The following is an 18,036-nucleotide window of genomic DNA, read 5'->3' on the forward strand; positions in this document are numbered from 1 at the left end:
GGCTGAGATGAAGGTTTTTGGGTTCGCTGGGATTTTTGCGTGCCAGGACTGTAGGCTCCCGGACTCAGAATTCTAAAGGTGCACCTTTTGTGCCAGGTTAGTGGATCCCCAAAGCCCAAATTGTGCCTGCTGCCCAGTCTGAAGAGCCTGAAGATGGACCACCCTCGAGCCTGGCCCCCAGGGCGGCTGTGTGGGTGCTGCCAAGGCATTCGGCGCTGTAAATCGTAATACCCTGTGGACTCTCCTTCTGAAAACTGGTGGCCCAGATAAATTTGTGAACATCCTTCAGCTCCTCCGTGATCATAGAATCATAGAATCATAGAATCATAGAGTTGGAAGAGACCACAAGGGCCATCGAGTCCAACCCCCTGCCAAGCAGGAAACACCATCAGAGCACTCCTGACATATGGTTGTCAAGCCTCTGCTTAAAGACCTCCAAAGAAGGAGACTCCACCACACTCCTTGGCAGCAAATTCCACTGTCAAACAGCTCTCACTGTCAGGAAGTTCTTCCTAATGTTTAGGTGGAATCTTCTTTCTTGTGGTTTGGAACCATTGCTCCGTGTCCGCTTCTCTGGAGCAGCAGAAAACAACCTTTCTCCCTCCTCTATGTGACATCCTTTTATATATGGCTATCATATCACCCCTTAACCTCCTCTTCTCCAGGCTAAACATGCCCAGCTCCCTTAGCCGTTCCTCATAAGGCATCGTTTCCAGGCCTTTGACCATTTTGGTTGCCCTCTTCTGGACACGTTCCAGTTTGTCAGTGTCCTTCTTGAACTGTGGTGCCCAGAACTGGACACAATACTCCAGGTGAGGTCTGACCAGAGCAGAATACAGTGGCACTATTACTTCCCTTGATCTAATAATATGATAATATGACAGCAAATATGTGATAATATGATAATATCAAATAATATGTGATAATATGACAGCAAAAATTGCAGATAACAATGGCTCTCAAAGTGAACCATTCACTGTGGGATCAGGTGTGAAACAGGGTTGTATTATTGGCCCAAGCCTATTTATTATTTTCATTGCCATGATCCTACACATTGTTGAAGGGAAACTCCCCACCGGGGTAGAAATTGTATATTGAACAGATGGAAAGCTCTTCAATCGGAGCAGGCTGAAAGCAAAGAGTAAGGTTACCATAACTTCCGTCATAGAGCTTCAGTATGCTGGTGACAACGTAGTGTGCGCACGCTCAGAGGATGACATCCAAACCATCCTAAATATCTTCGCAGAAGCTTATGAAAAGCTTAGGTCTATTGCTCAACACCCCCAAAACCAAAGTGCTGCACCAACAAGTACAAAATAACCCCTCTGCAGTGCCACAAATCTAATTCAGTTCTGTAAGACTGGAAAGTGTTGATCACTTCTCCTACCTGGGCAATTATCTTTCCACATGGGCCAACATTGATGCCAAAATCCAGCATCACCTGAGCTCTGGGAGTTTGGCTTTCTCCCGATTGAAGTGCAGAGTGTTTGAGGACCGGGACATTCGCAGGGAAATAAAAAAGCTTGTTTACAAAGCTATTGTACTACCAACCTCACTGTATGCTTGTGAAACATGGACCACTTATAAATGCCATCTCCAACTCCTCAAAAGATTCCATCAACAGGGTCTCCAAAAAATTCTACACATCACTTGGGAAGACAGGTGAACTAATACCAGTGTACTGGAAGAAGCAAAGATCACCAGTGTCAAAGCAATGATTCTTCAACATTTGTTGGACTGGTCATGTGGTTCAGATGCCTGATTATCATATTCCAAAGCAACTACTCTATTCCAAACTTTAAAATGGAAAGCGTAATGCTGGTGGTCAACAAAAGAGGTTTAAAGACTCTCTCAAGGCAAATCTAAAAAAAAAGAAGTATAAACACCAACAACTGAGAAACACTGGTGCCTGCGAGTGCTCCAGTTGGAGAACAGCCTTGACCAAAGGTGTCATGGGTTTTGAAGACACTCGAACTCAGGACGCAAGGGAGAAATGTGCTATGAGGAAGGCAGGCTTGGCAAATCACACCATGTTCAACTCCTGCCTGGAAACCAGTGTCCACCATGGAAGGACATGTGGATCCAGAATTGGCCTCCACAGTCATGGACTCACTTTTAAGGCCGTGTTCATGGAAGACAATCTTACTCGATTACGAGGGATCGCCAAAGAAGAAGAGGCTTCTGGTTGGGGTCAGGCGGGTCGAGGTGGGATGCTGCCTGCACAAGTGCCACCTTCTTTTTGTTTCTGACTTCCTGCGTTCCTGGCAAGACCTCAGCGGAGCCCTGACTCAAAGGAAACCCAGTTCATTTCCTAAGCTAGCAGGACAGGAAGCCTGGAGCAAACCCGCCCCCTTTGGCCTTCAGACCTTCTCAGTGCCCCTGTGTGCCTTGGGGGGCATCTGGCTGTGCCCAGGGGGAGGGGGAGGACTTTGGCCCTAATGGTTAGAGTGGTGGGCTCTGGCTGGCAAGATCAGAGTTCAAATCTTTCCTCAGCCATTCACCTCACCCTTCAGGCCCATTTTTCTCCCTTTCTCCCTAGCCTACCTCATTGGGGGGTTGTGAGGATAAAGTGGGGGTAATTGGCAGCTGCCCTGAGCTCATGAGGAACACCTGGATGAGGCCAGTGGTTCATCCAGTCCATCCTCCTGTTCTCACGGTGGCCAAACACTAAGAACCGGGGAATCTAAATAGACGGCCTCTGGAGCTGGAGGTTCCATAAGAGCACAAGAAGAGCCCGGTGGCTGGATCAGGCACAAGGGGGGCAAAATTAGCCCAGCACCGTTCTCCCAGTGGCTAACCAGATTCCCCAAGGGGAAGCCCACCTTTAGCCCTCTGCCTCCACCATGGTGGTCCAGCAACGGGTGAGGCTGCAGGGCAGATAAAAAGCCAGCCGTTCCTCCGACTGCCCTTCAGCCAAGAGCTCTGGCTCAGAGGCTGCCAGTGTTGCTGCTGCAGCAGCAGAAAATTCCCCCTGGCAGGGAGACTTCTGATTTTATGCTTAGGGCACATTGCCTGTGACTCCAGATCTCCTTTCTGGGGCGTGGCGTCGAACAGCTGCACCACATCTGCTAAAAAGAGAGGTTTGGGGGCTCCGCCCTTCCTGAAAGCCATGGCCGACCTGGGATGTGGGTGTCCTTTGGGCTGTCAGTGGGACTGGGGGGAAGGCGCTCTGCGCACATGCTCAGAGGCACACTTGACATTGCCTTTCCCAGGCCCAAAACCTTAACAAGCAGCTCTGTGTCACAGCCGTAAGGGTGGCCCCAAAGGAGGCTACCCGGCCCCCTGAGAGGGAGAGCTGCTAGAGCCAGAGGAGGGACAGTCTCAGGTCTTGGCTGTTTCAGCCCCCCCCCCCCAACCTGGGGGCGGAGGAGAGAGCAAGAGCGCTGGCCATTGTTTTCCTTCCCTGCGTTTTTGGCCAGAGACCATTGCGGGCTGGGACAGGCCGTCTGTCTGTCTAGCAGCCATGGTGATGATGATGATAGCTTTCTCTCACCAGAGCTCCTTCCTGCCCCTGAACTCAGCAGGATGCGGCCCACGTGGGCCAGGGGCCGGCCTCATTCCAAGCAGAGCTGCTCCCAATTAAAGGCTGCTACCAGAAGAGCAAGCAGCTCTTTCCTGCCTTAATTGGATCAGGAGCTCTGGAGCCAAAGGGACGGTGACTGTGGCGGCCTTGTTTTCCCCCTCGCTGACTCTCCTGGCCTCGTTTGCTGTTTGGGCAACCGCTGAGCTCTGGACGGGAGCTGCAGAGAGGCGTTGCTTCCTGTCAGGGGAGCCGCTTGTTCCTCTGGGAGGTCCACACGGACCCCCAAGCACCCCGAGGTCCATAAGAACAGAAGAAGTCACGGTGGACCTTGGAGTCTCAAATTTCAACAGCCTCCTGTGCAGCAACAAAATTTGGTGCTCCCTGCCCACCTTTTGCTCTCCATCCTAAATAATGGTTGCAGTACCTCCATGACTCTGTGCCCCCTAAATCCGCCTCTATAAGAAAAGCCTGGCTGCTGGATCAGGCCCTGCGGGGAACCTGCAAGCAGGATCCAAGTGCAGGCAGGTTCTAAGCATGCTCTTCTGATCTTATTACGGGGGGGGGGGGGCAGATCCAGCAATCTGTCCTTCTCATGAGATCCGCATGCTGGGCTGCAGGATTAAGAGAAGAGGGCTATTGATGACTCCTAGCCAGGCTGGTCAGAGGCAGCAATGCTTCTGAATCTCACCTGCTGGAAACCTCTTTTGCTTGAAACCCTTTGAGGCATCTGGCTGGCCCCTGTGAGAACAGGACGCTTGGCCTGATCCAGCAGTTTCTTCTGATGTTCTTTTGTAACCTTGGAAGAGATCCCAAAGGGTCGGGGAGCCCAGAGGCAGCTGAAGGAGCAGCAGTAGCAGCAATGGGGATCATCCAGCAGGGCAGGTGGAGGGGACGAGGGAAGGGGTTGAGAAAAGGGGTGCTGAGACAAGAAGGGGCTAACGGGGAGTGTAAGTGGCCCCTTCTCCTTCGCAAGGATCTGAGGGCTGGGTGGGAGGTTCAGGGGAGCTTCTGCTGATTTTTTCACTTGCCATCTTCTTTGGCAATGTGCATGTTGCAGTAGCACTGCTGTTACTGGCTTGACTGGGAAACCTGAAAGAAAAACTGTGCAATTTAGAAAGGGGTATTCTCTCCTCTTCCCCTCTCTCTCTCTCTCTCTCTCTCTCTCTCTCTCTCTCTCTCTCTCTCACACACACACACACACACACACACACACACACAAAAACACACCCTTTGAGCCCGCCTTCTTAGCCCTTGGCCTGATCCAGGAGGCTGTTCTTATTTCCTTATGTTCCTGAACTCTTTAGATCGTACTTTTCAGGCACAAATAACTCCTAGGCAGAAACGCTCTCTTGCTTTGGCCTTGGAAGCGGCCTTGAACTTCCATGGCTTGGCCTGCAGAGTCCTGGGAATTGTAGTTTCCATGAGGGTGGGGCTGCTGAGTAGTTCAGCCCCCACCCCCCTTTGTGGCGTTTGCAGGGTGCCTGATTGAGGTCCGGCTGCTGAAGCAGGATTTGCTGCAGGAAATCCTTTGGTGGAGATGTTATCTGCCTTCTGCCCCCAACGCTGACCCACGGGAGGGGCTTCAGAGGGGCTTTCCAGGAATACAGCCTTGGAATGGCGCCTGAAAGTGCGTCACTTGCAGCCAAGGAGCAAAACTACATTTTGCCTCCTCCTATCAAACCCTTTTCTCAGGGATTACTGACAGCCTCAGGTTTCAGGTGGGATCTGTGTTTCCCTGCCCCAAAGTCAGGGCGACGAGAGTGACACACTTGCCTTACAAAATAGAGGGGCACCTGCTGTCCCCCAGGAAGGAGGCGCTTTGCCTGGAGCTGGTGAGAATGGGGCATCCAGACCAGGGCCCCAAATTCTCATCCAGGCCCAGAATTGGAAGCCGGATGCTGGACAGTTTCAGGAGAGAGAAAAGAAAGTCCTTCTTCACACAGTGCCTAGTGGAGACAGTGGTGGCCCCAACTTGGATGGCTTTAAAAGAGGATGGAGCTCTCAAGGGCTGCTAGACACAAGGCTCTGCTCTGCCCTCCACAGCTGGAGGAGGCAATGCTGCTGAATTTCAGTTGCTGGGAACCGTGTTTGAAATTAGCCAGAGGCCAGGTGCAATTTTCACCCGGCTATCGGCCACTTGTGACCAAGTGAAGATGCCTGGGCGCTGTCAGGATGGCACCTGACATCATCTCCATCTGGGGATCATTGGATCTGGACTGTTTTCACACACTAATACCCCCTCCTGTAAAATGCTATCCGTTATATTTTATCTGCACAATCAGAATGAATTTTGGGTACCAAAATGCTTTTTCTGTGCAGCCTGAGCAGGAGCAATGAACGACGTTATAGTGAATTGTTGTTGCTTGTCTTCTCCCATTGCCCTGCTCACAGCTGGGAAGAATATTCTGTGAATGGTCTGTGTCCTCATTAAGAAAAAGGAATCAGCCAATATATATGCAGACTACCCCTGGATCAAGGGACTTTTCTTCTTTGAAGTTCTCAGCTCAAGGTTGTCATTTGAACTAGCCGGATGTTTAACTGAGAATCACTCACTCCATCATTTCAAAACAAAGACTTTAGAGCTGACTTGTCCCCAAATGGCAACTAGACATTCGATTTTGGCGACTGCAGCCTTGGTCCATGAAGCCATTGGGCACCTAGCTCGTATATCTGAGTTTCTGACATTCTCTGGGAACTGCAGGAGGGGAGAGTTGCGCGGATCCTGCTTGTGCATTTCCAAGAGGCATCTGACTGCCCCCCCCCCCCGAGAACAGGATGCTGGACTTGGTGGGCCACTGGCCTGATCCAGCAGGCTCTTCTTTGGTTCTCGTGACAGCTGAGGTTGGGGCCAGGGGTTGCCTCTGGTTTACCTCTTGCTCCAGCAGTTTTTCTGCTGCTAGATTAGGAAATTGGGCATTGCTGGTTCCCAAGGTGAAGGGGCCTCTGCTCCCCCACTTCACCATGGTTTGGCTGTAGCTCCTCCTCCTGACTGAGGCTCTTCCTTCCACCTGTGTCCAGAATCATAGAATCATAGAATCATAGAGTTGGAAGAGACCACAAGGGCCATTGAGTCCAACCCCCTGCCAAGCAGGAAACACCATCAGAGCACTCCTGACATATGGTTGTCAAGCCTCTGCTTAAAGACCTCCAAAGAAGGAGACTCCACCACACTCCTTGGCAGCAAATTCCACTGTCGAACAGCTCTTACTGTCAGGAAGTTCTTCCTAATGTTTAGGTGGAATCTTCTTTCTTGTAGTTTGGATCCATTGCTCCGTGTCCACTTCTCTGGAGCAGCAGAAAACAACCTTTCTCCCTCCTCTATGTGACATCCTTTTATATATTTGAACATGGCTATCATATCACCCCTTAACCTCCTCTTCTCCAGGCTAAACATGCCCAGCTCCCTTAGCCGTTCCTCATAAGGCATCGTTTCCAGGCCGTTGACCATTTTGGTTGCCCTCCTCTGGAGTCCTTCTCCTGGCCTGCCCCTTGGTCCGGAGAAGGAAAGGGCAGACATTCTTCAACCTGTGGCTGCCCATTGTTTAAAACTTAAGCCAGGCACTTTCAGGGCATGTGCTCAGTTTAGAAAGGGATGACAGGGGGAGAATGGGGGAGAGTCACATGGGATGCCCATGAGCCAGCGTAGGGGCAGACGGCCCTTTGGCCTTGATGGTTTCTTTGTTGCACTTAGATCCCACCTTTTCCTCCAAGGAGCTCCAGGCGGCCTGGACAGAGTTCCTCCCCTTCTCACTGTATCCCCGCTGCAACCCTGCAATGTAGGCTATGCTGAGGGGGGCAGTGATTAGCCCCAAGGACACACACAGGGAACTTCATGGCCATGGGGGCTGGGGTTTCTTCCGGCCTGCTCTCTTCCGGGTCCTAGTCCAATGCTCTAACCACTACGCCACGCTTGTGATGGAGGGGCAAAGTGGTGCCTGTGCTGAGGGTGGTCCTGCCCCATTTGCCCCTTCTGGATGATTGCCTTCTCCCTGCAGTGAGGGCTGCGCTGTTCCCTGACCTAGGGTCCCAGCCCCCCCCAGGTCTCTCTCCTTTTCTTTTGCCCCCTCAATATCTTCCTTCCTCCACCCCCTCCACCCCCCATTCTCTGTGCAACTCTGCTTACTGCCATATAACTGCTGGAAGGGACCCCCAAGGGCCCTGCAATGTAGGAGCCATGGCTTAAAAAACTCTGACCGATGGCCATCCAACCTCTGCTTCAAAACCTCCAGGGAAGGAGAGTCCACCACCTGCCAACAGTCCATTCAATTGTCAAGTGGATCTTGCTGGTTTTGCCTTTTGCGTTCTCTCTCCCCCCCCCCCCCACGCCTGCCCCCATATTCTTCCTTCTGTTTCTGAAATGTGCTGAATAACAGAGTGAGGAAGTGCATTCCAAGAAGGAGCTTCTCTCTGTCCTGGGGAGGGGGAGGGGGGCCAGAGGCAGGGTTTTTTCCTTCCCTGTGTGGATGGCAGAAGCACCCCCTCCTCAGGAGGAAGGGGTGCTTGGGAGGGGCAGGCTCTTGGCTCTGCTTGGCCTCCTGCTAACTCTTTGAGCCTTCGCTGACACCTCTGGGACCTTAGGGTGAAGGGGGGGGTAATAAATTAACACAGCTATTCCAGGGGGTGGAGTGTCTCCCCTATGAGAAAAGGAGGCAGCATTTGGGCCTTTTTAATTTAGAGAAAAGTCAAGTCAGAGGTGGCATGATAGCAGTTTACAAAATTATGCCTGGCATGGAGAAAGTGGAGACGGTGAAATTTTTCTCCCTCTGTCAAACTCTCCCCCAGAAGGCAGTGATCGCCTCCAACCTGGAAGGCCTTAAAAGAGGATTGGACAAATTCCTTGAGGAATAGAATTGTAAAATTGGAAGGGGCCCCAAAGTTCCTCTAGTCCAACCGCCTCTTGCAATGCAGGAATCTCAACTCAAGCATCCCTGTACAGGTGGCCATCCAACCTCTGCTAAGAAACCTCCAAGGTTGTCAGGAGAGGACTATCACTGCCTCTGCTCTGACCTCCACAGCCAGAGGCAGCAATGCTCCTGAATTCCATTTGCTGCAAACCGCAAGAGGGGAGAGTGGTTCTCTCACTCAGATCCTGCTTGGAGATTTCCCACAGGCAACTGGTCGGCCACTGTTAGAATAGGATGCTCAACTAGACGGGCCATTAGCCTGATCTAGCAGGCTCTGCTTCTGTGGACGAAGGGCGGCCTTTAAATGGAATAAATATAATGTCCCTCTGTCCCACACCTTGGCCCCAAAGTACAAGCCAGCCTGCTCAGGTGTTTTTGGAGGTGGGGATGGGGCAAAGGGTAAAGGGTAAAGGCCCAGAGTGTGAGAAACTTTGCTCTGGTTTCATGTTCACAGAAAGAGCTTGGCTCTAGTTGCTGGTTCCTGTGCTCCTCTGCCAGCATTGGGGAGTTGTGATGTGCTTGTATGTGTGAAACTGGCCAGGGAGGGCGGCTCAAGGAGGTGGGGGGAAAAGACAGAAGGAATGGCAGAGAGCTTGACTCAAGCTTTGCACATAAGGAAGGAGTGCAGTGCCATTGAGAAGTAGCCTCAAGTGGGGTTTGAAAGAGTTGTGTGAATGGGCTTCCCTCGCTTTGGCTTTGAGGTGGGCCATCTGGAATGCCTCAGTCATTTGCAGGAAACCTTTTCTGCATTCCTGCAGGGGACCTTCAGAGTCATCTAGTCTGACCCTGCAGGCTGGCTCAGGCTCCAGAGCAGGGAGGAGAGCTCTCTGGGACACTGGGGCCTGTCTCCTGGCTGCTTTGCAGCATTCCTGGCCCAGGCCTGGCCTGCCTCTCTCTCCCCACTGCCCCTCGCTGGCCACAACTCTGGCTTTGCTGAGCCTACAGAATGCCTGGCATTCTCCCACGCTCTGCCACGATGCACGGCTGGTGACGCTGCAGCGAGGGAGGTGGGAGAGAGAGAGAGACCTGAACAGGCCCCTCTTTGTCTTGGGCTCGGAGTGGGAGCAGATCTCTCTCCACTGAGTTGCATTCAGAGGTTGGAGGGAGCAGAGCAGGAAAGGAGGGGGCCCCAGGGGGCCCCAGGCAGAACACCTGCTGCTTGCACCTGAACAGTTCTGGTCAGCTCACCTCAAAGGAGATATTGTGGAGTTGGAAGAGGTTTAGAAAAGGGCCACCAAAGCAATCAAGGAAGTGGGAAGAAGTGAAAGAAGCATCAGAACAGAAGAAGAGCCTGCTGGATCAGGCCAGTGGCCCATCTAGTCCAGCAGCCTGTTCTCACAGTGGCCAACTAGGTTTGTGTGGAAACCAGCAAGCAGAATCTGAGCCCCAGAGCAGCCCTCTCCCCTTCTGAAATTTCCATCCTGGGTGGCGCTGTGGTCTCATCCACTGAGCCTCTTGGGCTTGCTGATCGGAAGGTCAGTGGTTTGAATCCCCACGATGAGGTGAGCTCCTGTTGCTGTGTCCTAGCTCCTGTCAACCTAGCAGTTCGAAAGCACACCAGTGCAAGTAGATCAATAGGTACCGCTGCAGTGGGAAGGTAAACGTCGTTTCCGTGCACTCTGGTTTCTGTCACAGTGTCCTGTTCTGCCAGAAGCGGTTTAGTCATGTTGGCTACATGACTCGGAAAGCTGTCTGTGGACAAACGCCAGCTCCCTTGGCCTGAAAGCGAGATGAGCGCCGCAACCCCATAGTTTCCTTTGTCTGGACTTAACCGTCCAGGGGTCCTTTACCTTTTTACCTTTACCTCCATAGACTTTTCCTCCATGAATTTGTCTAATTCTCTTTGAAAGCCACCCAAATTCTTATCTTATGCTTACGAGTCCCACTTCTTCAACCAGAAGCACACATTGTGGGGTGTGAATCCAGAGCACACCCTCCCCCCCCCCCGTTTAATACGCTGGCTGTGAGTGTGAGGACCTGTCTGGGGACTTACTCACACTAACAATTCTTTGAACTTTCCAGGCCTAGGTCTGCCCTTTAAATCTCCATGTTTGAATGTTCTTGTTCGTGCTCTGGAGTTTCCTCTGTGGAAATCCACTCTTTACTGCTGAATCAGAGCAAACGTCAGTCTGTGGGAAACCCAAATTGGTTGGGTTTGCACTTCAGCTTTATTTTTATTTTTTTTATAATAATATTTATTAAAGTTTCAAAAAAAAAAAAAGTTACAAGAATAAGAACAGAAAAAGTAAAAACAAAAAACAAAAAATACAAAGTACAAAAAAGTAAAAACAATTAAAAACAAGTCAACCTTTCAATGCCTTAACTTTCATTTGCTTGTTTCCCTGACCTCCTCACACCTCCCTTTTTTGTATTCTAGTTCAATTAGTTATTTCAGCAAATCCTTTCCATTTTTACTTTTACCTTACTAATTTATCTTAATATATTATAACTTTACATTCTCATCTGTTAATAATCCATCTTTAAATACTCCTTATAACATTACTACTAAAACCACATATCTTCATTCCAACATCCTTCTAACATTCCTTAATTTTACAATATTTCTGTAAATAGTCTTTAAATTTCTTCCAATCTTCTTCTACCGACTCTTCTCCCTGGTCTCGGATTCTGCCAGTCATTTCCGCCAGCTCCATGAACTCCATCACCTTCATCTTCCATTCTTCCCCGGGTGGGTAAATCTTGTGTCTTCCAATACTTTGCGATGAGTATTCTTGCTGCTGTTGTGGCATACATGAAAAAAGTTCTATCCTTCTTTAACACCAATTGGCCGACCATGCCCAGGAGAAAGGCCTCTGGTTTCTTCAGGAAGGTATACTTAAATACCTTTTTCATTTCATTATAGATCATCTCCCAGAAAGCCTTGATCCTTGGGCACGTCCACCAAAGGTGAAAGAATGTACCTTCAGTTTCTTTACATTTCCAACATTTATTATCGGGCAAATGATATATTTTTGCGAGCTTGACTGGTGTCATGTACCACCTGTATATCATTTTCATAATATTCTCTCTTAAGGCATTACATGCCGTAAACTTCATACCTGTGGTCCATAACTGTTCCTAGTCAGCCAGCATAATGTTGTGTCCCACATCTTGTGCCCATTTTATCATAGCAGATTTCACCATTTCGTCCTGAGTATTCCATTTCAACAGCAAGTTATACATTCTTGACAGAGTCTTAGTTTTGGGATCTAACAGTTCAGTTTCCAATTTTGATTTTTCCACCTGGAAGCCAATTTTCTTGTCCAATTTGTATGCCTCCATTATTTGATAATAGTGAAGCCAGTCTCGCACTTTGTCTTTTAGTTTTTCAAAACTCTGCAATTTCAATTTATCTCCCTCTTGTTCCAAAATTTCCCAATATTTCGGCCATTTGGCCTCCATATTGAGCTTTTTCAGAGCCTTCGCTTCCATCGGTGACAACCACCTTGGGGTTTTATTTTCAAGTAAGTCCTTATATCTTGTCCAAACATTAAACAATGGTTTCCTGACAATATGATTTTTAAACGCTTTATGTGCTTTGACCTTATCATACCACAAATATGCATGCCACCCAGCACTTCAGCTTTAAAGAGCATTCAGAGAGGGAGATTTGAAGTGGCAACCTGTGTCTGGACAGCACAGGGCAAAAGGCCAGTGTGGAGAAGCTCAGAGTTTGCTTTCGGCCCTGGGGCTCCTGCTGCCTTGGGTTTCTCCACGGAGATGCCAGCCAGCGCTCCAGACGGCAGTCGCTGAGGAGGGGGAGGTGTTTGGGAACGGCTCCAGGAATGCTAGCGATGCCCGTGAGGGGTTGGCCAAGACGCTGCGTCCCTTTGTCCTCTGGCCTGGGAATGTGCGGCATCGCGTCTTGACCTTTTGGGGAACGGCGTGGCGTGGGTCCTCGGAGTCTGGGCGTGGGAATGAAATGCCACCCCTCCGTGGCAGCCTGGGATTTCACCAAGGGAGGGAGCAAGTGCCGGCTGGAGTCTTCTTGGGCAGGGAAAGGAGGGCAGCAGGAAGGAACAGTGGGAGAGGAGGAGGGGGCCGTCTGTGGAAGCCTAGGGGGCCATGCCTCCCTCTCCAGAGGTGGCTTTTTCCTCTCCATCCCAGAGGCTGACGCCTGTGGGGTTGGTGGGCAGAAGAACCTCAGAAGAGCCTGGCTGCTGGGTCAGCATCCTGTTCTCACTGTGGTCAAATACCCCTAGGGACCCAGGGCTCTAGATAGACTGCCTCTGGACCTGGAGGTTCCATAAAAACTTAAAAAGAGCCAGGCTACTGCTTGGTGGTCCTGGATCCTCTGCTGTTGCTTGAGGCTCAGGTGGCCTCAGTGACCCAGAGTGCCTTCCATCGGCTTTGGCTGGTGGCCCAGCTGTGCCCCCATCTGGACAGGGAGAGCCTAGCTACTGCTGTCTATGCTTTGGTAACCTCCAGGTTGGATTACTGCAATGCCTTCTACGTAGAGCGGTTTCTGAACTTCAGCTGGCACAGAACTTGACAGCTAGGCTGCTCACTGGGACAAGACGGCTTGAGCATATGACATAGATCTTGGTCCAACTGCTCTGGCTACTGATTAATTTCCCGGCCCAATTCAGAGTGCTGGTTTGGACCTATGAAGCCTTAAATGGCTCAGGACCGCAATACCTCAAGAAATGCCTTTCCATATGAACCTACCCAGACCCTGAGATCATTTTCTGAGGCCCTCCTTCGTGTGCCTCCTCCTCGAGAGGTCTGGAGGGTGGCAACACTTAGAACGGGGCCTTCTCTGCAGTGGCTCCCCATCTGTGGAATGCTCTCCCCAGGGAAGTTCGCCTGGCGCCTTCATTGTACACCTTTAGGCACCAAGCCTTTGGCTGATTATCCAATACCCTTTTAAACGTGTTGTGGGAATGGGGTTATTGGTTTGTGTTTGTTTTATTATGTATTTTGTGTTATCATTTTGTATTTTTATGTTGTGAATATCCTGTGATCTTCAGTATACAAATATAATAAATAATAACAAATAAAATAATAACATTTCCCCCTCCACAGCTGCACAGGGCCAGGTTCCAGAGAGCCACGTGTTCAGGACAAGGCAGCAAGCAGCTGTAAGTACCTGGCCACCTGCTCCTCCTCCATCACCACTATTGCAGCCCCCACCCTCAAGCTGTGCCCCCCCCCGTCTGAATTCTGGGTCAGCCCCACCAGAATCCCTCTTCAAGGAATCCTGGGAATTGCACTCCTGCAGGTGGACCTCCTCTCTCCAATGACGCTTCCAGTGCAGCTCTTTGGACTGCAGACACAACCCTGTGCCCATTTTCCAGATAGGTGGCAGGTGAATCGATGGCCCTGCCCCCAAGTCTATCTACCTGTCTGCAGTACCTGGCTGCCTGGCTGCCTGTCTACTGCATTTATATCCCACTTTGTTCTCCAAGGAGCTCAAGGCAACAGACGTGGTTCTCCCCATCATTTAATCCTCACAACAACCCTGTGAGGTAGGATAGGCTAAGAGGCAATGACCGGCCCAAGACCACCCAGTGAGCTGCATGGCCCAATGGGGATTTGAACCCTGGTCCCCCAGGTCCCAGTCCGACACTCCAGCCACTGCCCCATCACTGGGTTAGGACTTGAACTCGGTCCTCCCAGGCCCAGGGTTCTCCCACTGGTTCTCTGGGCCTGGCGATCATCTCTCTGGACGTTTTGCAGGTCAGCACCCTCCCTGGTGGGCTCTTGCTGTTTTCCCACTCTCCATGACTCCTGCCGGCAGATCTATAGGTGGGAGTGGGTGTCTTACAAAGCCGTTTGTGTGTGTTTAAGTTGTGATTCCTGCATTGCAGGGGGTTGGACTAGATGACTCTTGGGGGTCCCAACTCAACAGTTCTGAGGTTCTAAGTGTAACTCAGGTGTGTTTATTTTGAGAAGTGGCTGTGTTGCTCTGTCGCGGTAAAAGCAGCAGATCTGCTTATAATCATAGAACTGCAGTTTGCAGGGCACCCCAAGGGTCATCGAGCCCAACCCCCTGCAATGCAGAATCCCACCAGACCTCTGCTTAAAAACCCAACGAAGAAGAGTCCATTACCTTCCGAGGGATCCTGTTCCCTAGTTGTGCCTGTGTCCCTTCAGCACCTCCCCAGCCCAGACCGATTGTGCCCCTGTTACCACTGGCGTTGTCTACTACAGAGGCCAGCCCCCCCCCCGGCTGCACCCCATTCCCAGCTGGGCCTTTGGGGTCCCTGAGAGCTGGCAGAGCCACCTCCCCCACCTACTGCTTCTCTCCTGCCTTCCAGACAGCCGGCTCCAAAGGGAATGAGCAGCCGCAGCCCCCCACAGGCAGCCCCCCGCACCTGCCCCCCGAGGAAGCTGGTGACGCAGACCGAGCAGTAAGTCGGGAAGAGGGGGCGGGGGGGGGGGACAGACAAGAAGACACGTTCTGAGGGTGGAGGAGGCAGGTAGGGCTGTGCCCCCCCCCCCAGGAAGAGGGGGCAGGTCACACATCTGAAGATGTGGGGTGGAAGGCAGTTTGGGTGACGCCGGGTCCCTGAGCCTGTTGCCCCTCCAAAGTGTGGCCTCTGCCGCCTCTCACATCTCCATGCAGTGCCTAGTTAAACTATGGAACTCCCTTCCACAGGTGGAGGCAGTGGTGGCCACCAACCTGGATGGCAGATTGTGCCTATTGCTGGAGGAGAGGGCTATCGAGGCCCCCTAGTCACGAGGGCTATGCCATGCCCTCCACAGTGGGAGGCAGCAATGCTTCTGAATGCCCATGTCTCGAACCTGCAGGAGGAGAGAGTGGCTCTTGCGCTCGGATCCTGCTTGTGATCTTCCCACTGGGGCATCTGGTTGCCCACTGTGAGAACAGGATGCTGGTCTAGATGGGCCCCAGTTGGCCTGATCCAGCAGCCAGGCTCTTTGTATGTTCTTCTGGAACCTCCCGCTCCAGAGGCAGTCTATCTGGATTCTTAGGTGAAAAGAGCAGGCTGGACTGGATGGATTCTTGGCCTGATCCAGTAGCTCGTCTTATGCTCTTAGGTTATCTGAGATCACCATTAGGCGGGGGAGAGGGGGAAGCTGGCTCTGGACTGGCCAGCAGGGGAGGGGAGTTTAGGAGCCCACCAAAGCCTCCGCCAACGTTTAAGTCAGATGGCGAAAGGAGAATTGCTGGGTGGTGTTGGGGTGTGTTTGGGGTGTGTGGGGGTGGTTCTTCCAAAGAGGCTGGGAGGAATAAACTCCCACTAGCAAAATAGCTCCGTCGTCTTCCCAAAAGAAGCAGGAGCCCCTGGGAGGAAGCTGTGGCGGTTCAGCGAACTGGTCCCCCCCCCCCCCCGGTCTGGTGTGCTGTGTGGACACCCTCTCGGTTCCCCCCCAGGCCCAGAAGGAGAAGCTGCATGCGGAGCTGAAGAGAGTCCTGCAGAGGAAAGGCGAGAGCCAGCGCAGCTCCGAAGAGGCCGAGGAAGAGGAGAGGGGGGAGCCCCTGGCCCCAGCCAAGATGGAGGCGCAGCTGAGCTCCATGGAGAAAACCATTGAGACCTCTGAGCTGCTGGAGATCATCGTGGAGACGGAGGCAGAAGCCGGGGTCAGCGGGATGAGCGTGGCCGGAGGGGGAAAGAGCGGCCTCTTTGTCAAGGACGTCCTGAAGGACTCGCCTGCTGCTCGGGCACTGAGCCTCCGCGAAGGTGAGCCTCCCTGTTGGTGGAGGGAAAGAGCAGCCGCCTGGCGCAAAGCCAGAGTCTGGCTCCCTCCTAGCTCACTGTTGCCTGCACAGGCTGGAAGCAGCGGCCGTTTGGGGCTTCTCCCTGGAGATTGAGTCTCTATTGCATTGATGTCCCACCTTTTTCCTCCAAGGAGCTCAAGGGGGCCTGCATGGTTCTTCCCTCTTCACTTAATGCTCACAACAGCCCTGCAAGGTAGGTTAGGCCGTCCAGGTCTCAGCCAGCAAACGTCATGGCTGAGTGGGGAGATTGGAACCCTGATCTCTCCTGAATCCTGGTCCTCATCTAATGCCCACAGGAACAACTCTGTCTGCGAGGGAGTCTCAACACTGGTCATTCCTAGGTCCCAGTCCAATGCTCTAACCACTGCACCACACTGCCAGTGAAGAGAGGGTGGGTGGGTGGGGGGACTGAAGAACAGGGATGATTCTCTGCTCTGGCGAGGGCGCCTGGACTACCTTAAGCAACATAATAATAATTTTATCATTTATACCCCTTCCATCTGACTGGGTTGCCACAGCCCCTCCCTTGCCCTCTATGAGATGGGGGCAGCTTCTACAGAGAGTTTCTCTCCTTGCGCACAGCTGCTAGGAGACCTGACGGAGGGAGAGGCAAGGGAGGCAACTGGTGCCTCTGTGCCCTGCTGGTGGAGTACCCCTTCAGGACCTTGGCAGCGCTGGACGGGGCTCAGCCTTGGTACGGGTTAAGGGTGCAGCTGCTGAACAGGGACGGGAATGGTCTCTGCATGTGAGCAGGGGCACTCTTGCCAGTTGTGTCAATAATTCCAGAGCCAAAGTTTGTCTTCCTGTAAAGTTGCCCCGGACAGCGTCTCTGGAGTTTCAGGCCTTGGCCCTGTTTTCTGGCCTGCCCCCTTCCTGCAGAATGAGCTAAGGGCAGCGGGAGGGATAACACTGCAGGGCTGTGGCTCAGCTTCGACATCTTCCCCTGTCCACCCACCTTGTAGGCGACCAGCTCCTGAGTGCCAGGGTCTATTTCGACAACATCAAGTACGAAGACGCCTTGCAGATCCTCAAGTGTGCTGAGCCGTACAAGATCTCCTTTTGCCTGAAACGGACCGTACCCAGCACTGACGTCTCCCGCAAGCCTGGAGCCACCACCTTTGAAGTGAGGGGCCCCAAAGCCAAGATGGCCAAACTGGTAGGTGGTCCTAGTATTGCTCTGTGGCGCTGGCCCAGTGACAGGGTTCACCCCGCTCTGTCTCCAGGGGTGAGAGGGTGCCTGGGGTGGCACCCAGAGTTTGACATAGATATTCTATGAACTGGTACTGAGAGGCATCACTGCCTCCAAACGGGGAAGCTGCACTTGGCCATCCTGGCTAGTAGCCATTGCTAGTCCTCTCCTCCACCGTGACTTTGTCTAATCCATAGGAGGCAAATTAAAAAATTACTTTCAAAGAGGAATGGGCCAATTCATGGAGGAGGAGGAGGAGGAGGAGGAGGAGGAGGAGGAGGAGGAGGAGGAGGAGAGGGCTGTCCGTGGCTCACAGCCACAATGGCTCTGCCCTGTTTTTGAATCCCAGTTGCTGAAAGCCACAGGAGTTGCTCTTGTGGTCAGATCCTGCCAGCTAGTTTTCCACAATGGGCCTCTGGTTGGCCACTGTGTGAACAGGATACTGGACTAGATCTCCTCTTATGTTCTCTTTTAAAGCCATCCCAGTAGGGAGTGAGTTCCACAGGGCTTCATTAACTACGAACCCCAAAATGTGGGATGGGATCCAGTTTGGGGGTGCAGGGTTTTCACTGCAGAACTTTGGCACAGGTTTGGAGGAGATCCAAAATTTGGGGGTTTGTAGTTAATAATCCTGTTCCACAGTTTATGCTGCAGGGAGAAGGAACCTCTTTCCCCTGTCCTGAATCATCACTGGATGTCCACGAGAGAGCCCGTTTCTCCTTTCTCCATTCCACAC

The 18,036-nt window shown here is 52.1% G+C and overlaps 1 protein-coding gene across 2 annotated transcripts in view; it reads left to right on the top strand.

The window, feature by feature from the left end:
* The window catches only part of PRX (periaxin), a 31,128-nt gene that overhangs the window by 5,971 nt on the left and 7,121 nt on the right, over nt 1–18,036 (top strand). The window contains exons 1-5 of one of the 2 annotated variants that reach the window (XM_081871865.1): nt 12,330–12,591; nt 13,453–13,508; nt 14,688–14,780; nt 15,767–16,073; nt 17,074–17,267. In XM_081871865.1, the coding sequence (XP_081727991.1) occupies nt 12,345–12,591; nt 13,453–13,508; nt 14,688–14,780; nt 15,767–16,073; nt 17,074–17,267 (897 nt within the window). In that variant the 5' untranslated portion in view covers nt 12,330–12,344. Of the gene's footprint in view, nt 1–12,329; nt 12,592–13,452; nt 13,509–14,687; nt 14,781–15,766; nt 16,074–17,073; nt 17,268–18,036 lie in introns of those variants that run through there. The other variant, XM_081871866.1, reaches the window with a different exon arrangement.

This window comes from Podarcis erhardii (genome assembly GCF_964252035.2).
Source record: "Podarcis erhardii genome assembly, chromosome: 7".
Lineage (NCBI taxonomy): Eukaryota > Metazoa > Chordata > Lepidosauria > Squamata > Lacertidae > Podarcis > Podarcis erhardii.